The 3,072-nt window shown below is 33.7% G+C and overlaps 1 protein-coding gene across 1 annotated transcript; it reads left to right on the forward strand.

Annotated features, from left to right (window-relative positions):
• On the forward strand, positions 1 to 605 carry LOC112528176. Its single transcript, XM_025139137.1, has one exon. It carries the CDS (start codon positions 149 to 151, stop codon positions 413 to 415), a length of 267 nt encoding a protein of 88 aa, XP_024994905.1. The 5' UTR covers positions 1 to 148; the 3' UTR covers positions 416 to 605.
• Positions 606 to 3,072: the final 2,467 nt, after the last annotated feature.

Below are 3,072 nucleotides of genomic sequence, written 5' to 3' on the forward strand. Positions count from 1 at the left end.
TTGGCTTCTGTTTCCAGTTTCGATATCATAAAAACTTGGGGCTCTTTCACTTGACATCTATTTATACCCCATTCCACCCTTCTGCTGCTTCATCGATCATCTGCACCTTACTTTCAATTTAAGAAAAAAACAACAATCTTGAAATAGCATGAGTTCAACAAGCAGAGCATGGATGGTGGCCGGAACCGTTGGATTGGTAGAGGCACTCAAAGATCAAGGGTTTGCACGATGGAACTACACCATCAGAACCATCCACCACCACRCCAAATCCAATCTCCGGTCAATCTCCCACACCAAAAACCTGTCATCACCGGCGGYCATGGCTTCTAGCAAAGGCCTACAACTAGAGAAAACAAGTCAATCGGAGGAGTCATTGAGAAAAGTCATGTATTTGAGCTGTTGGGGTCCTAACTAAACTAAACATCCAGCTGTTTTGATCAAGATAACTTGATTAATTCCACTACATGATGCTACTATTTGCTATGGAAAAGTTATACTCCATGATCCCAGACTTGAACCAATTCATCAAGTCGTTTTTGTTCTCATTTTCTTGTAAATTAAGATGTAAATACATATATTTAAGCAATTGGCCTGTTTTATATACCAATCAAGAAGATCTTCTTGTGTTTTTCCTTGCTTGGTTGAAAGAGGGTGGCTTCATATCAGAATTATATATATGCATATAGTTGATAAAAGTTGTGAACTAGTTTTGTTGTATGATCTCTCTTTCCCACCTATTGAACTGAAGATATCCTCCCTCAATGCATGGTTGTCAAATGTCTCCCCTCAACCAAACTCACTTAAATCACTGTTTATAACTTATAAAACAACTCCAATTCTTCTGAAAAACTAAGTCAAGTCTTTGAATATTTTTTAATTGAAATGTATGTTTTTGAGAAGGGAGGAAATTCAATAAAGAAAGGGAAAGGGCAGCAGCTGATTCAATGTCCATCTACGTGCCTTGATGTGTATCCTAAAGGGACAGGTGGGGAGCATGTATGGGTTACCATCTCATGACTCACAACCATGTGCATGCACCTGTCTAGCTCTCATATAATTTAAAAAGTTGCGGGTTCACAAAACCACTATAAATATACCTTTGCCTCATCTCTTCCTATCATCTTCAAAACAACAAACTCCATACCATTATAGTTAATAAACAATAAGAAGCTATGAGTTCCATGCAGGCCCGTTCCTGACAATTTTTAGGCTCTGGGCGAGATGTAAAAAGAGGGCCCTTGATAAGAATGATATTTTTTCAAGTTTTTATGATCAGAAATAACATTGAATTCATATAAAACCGTTTTCCCGAGTATTTCTGGACGCAAAATCAACCAATACTCATTTGTAAATTAATATTATCTACTATAACATTTTTTTGTAGTATTGTTGATTTGTTTCGTCATCAAAAACATCTTATGATATACTTTTGGTACATAGAATAACATCAATTAGGGTCACAAAGTTGATTCTTCTGATTTCCGAGTGACACAATATAAATCAATGTAAATAGGTTGGTTTTCTATGTCATCTCATTTTAATGTTTTTAACACCATTTTAAACTTTTATATTATGTTTTCGAATTTGGGAAAATTAATACAATTTAAAACTTTTATCATGTTTTTGAATCTGGGAAGATTAATACAATTTTAAACTTTTATATTATGTTTTCGAATTTGAGAAGATTAATATCATTTTAAACTTTTAGATATATGTTTTCGAATTTGAGAAGATTAACATCATTTTAAACTTTTATATTATGTTTTCGAATTTCGGAATGAAAGAAAAATAAAAGAAAAGAAGAAAAATAAAGTTTTTTGTTTGTGTTTTTAATAGAGAAAGAGAGAGAAACGAAAAATAATGAAATAAAAATAAAGTTTGATATAATTTTTTTCCTTTCCCTAAAAAAATCTCGATAACAAAATATTTTTCTTCCCTCGTTATTTTCCTCTCTTTTCCTACGTAAAAGAAGACTCAAGAACATACGGTTAAGGTTAAAACAAACTTTTTTGGAATCATCGATTATATAAATTAAAAAACTCATGTTGGTGATAGTTTGAGATCTTATTCTTCTTTTAGAGATAAAATAGTACATAAGATTTATACACTAAATATTATATAATAAAGAACAACTATGAAAAAACAATTATAGTTTTATTATTCTAAATATAGATATAAGTTGTACCGTCTTATATGGTTGGTAATTTTTTCAAAAGATGGGGGTTGTTAGCTAATAACAAGAAAATCTATCATATTCTAATATAAAAATAGAATTCACGCGAGAATAGAACAATCAAAAGAGTCGATGAGAGATAAATTATGGAGAATATATCAAGGTTTTCGAAGTAAGTAGTTTTAGACGTCAGTTTTAGATAAAAAAAAACTTAGAAAAACATGAAATAATATTATATAATAAACGACAGATTAACCTCTTTAGGTATTTTTTTTCTCCAATATATTTAATTCATACATGTTTGGGTCTTTAATAGTTAATATAGTATCAAAATCTTTTCTTGTCATATTAGATACTAAATTTTTTATGTGTCATGTATTTACTAATTTTTTTTGAACTACTATGATATATATATTAAAAAATTTTGGGCCCCTAATTTTTATGGGCCCTGGGCGTACGCCCGGCCCGCCCTCCCCCAGGGACGGCCCTGGTTCCATGAACCGTGTATGGATGGCCGCCGGRGTAGCCATTGCTAATGGACATACCGATCAAGGCTACAAACTTAAATCACTCATCACCAACTCCTTCCGCCATGCCAACAAACTGCCCTTCACTTCCTCCCAATATCTTCGTCCATTTTCTAGCCTTTTACGCTCCAACGTCAACGTCGGCGACCGGAAGACACAGTCCGACGATTCTCTCCGGCAAGTCATGTACTTCAACTGCTGGGGCTCAAGCTGATCCAAGGGTTTTCATTAATCGATGATGCGAATTAACTCCAGGTTCTGGGGGTTGGGGACGGGAGTGATTGAGTGAGAATATGATTTCCTGTAGAACGAGGGTTAATTGGAAATTGTAAATGTTATGGGCTCTTGTAACCCACATAATATACCATTCTT

This window comes from Cynara cardunculus, assembly GCF_001531365.2.
Source record: "Cynara cardunculus var. scolymus isolate 2C chromosome LG 15, CcrdV1, whole genome shotgun sequence".
NCBI classification, from domain to species: Eukaryota; Viridiplantae; Streptophyta; class Magnoliopsida; order Asterales; family Asteraceae; genus Cynara; species Cynara cardunculus.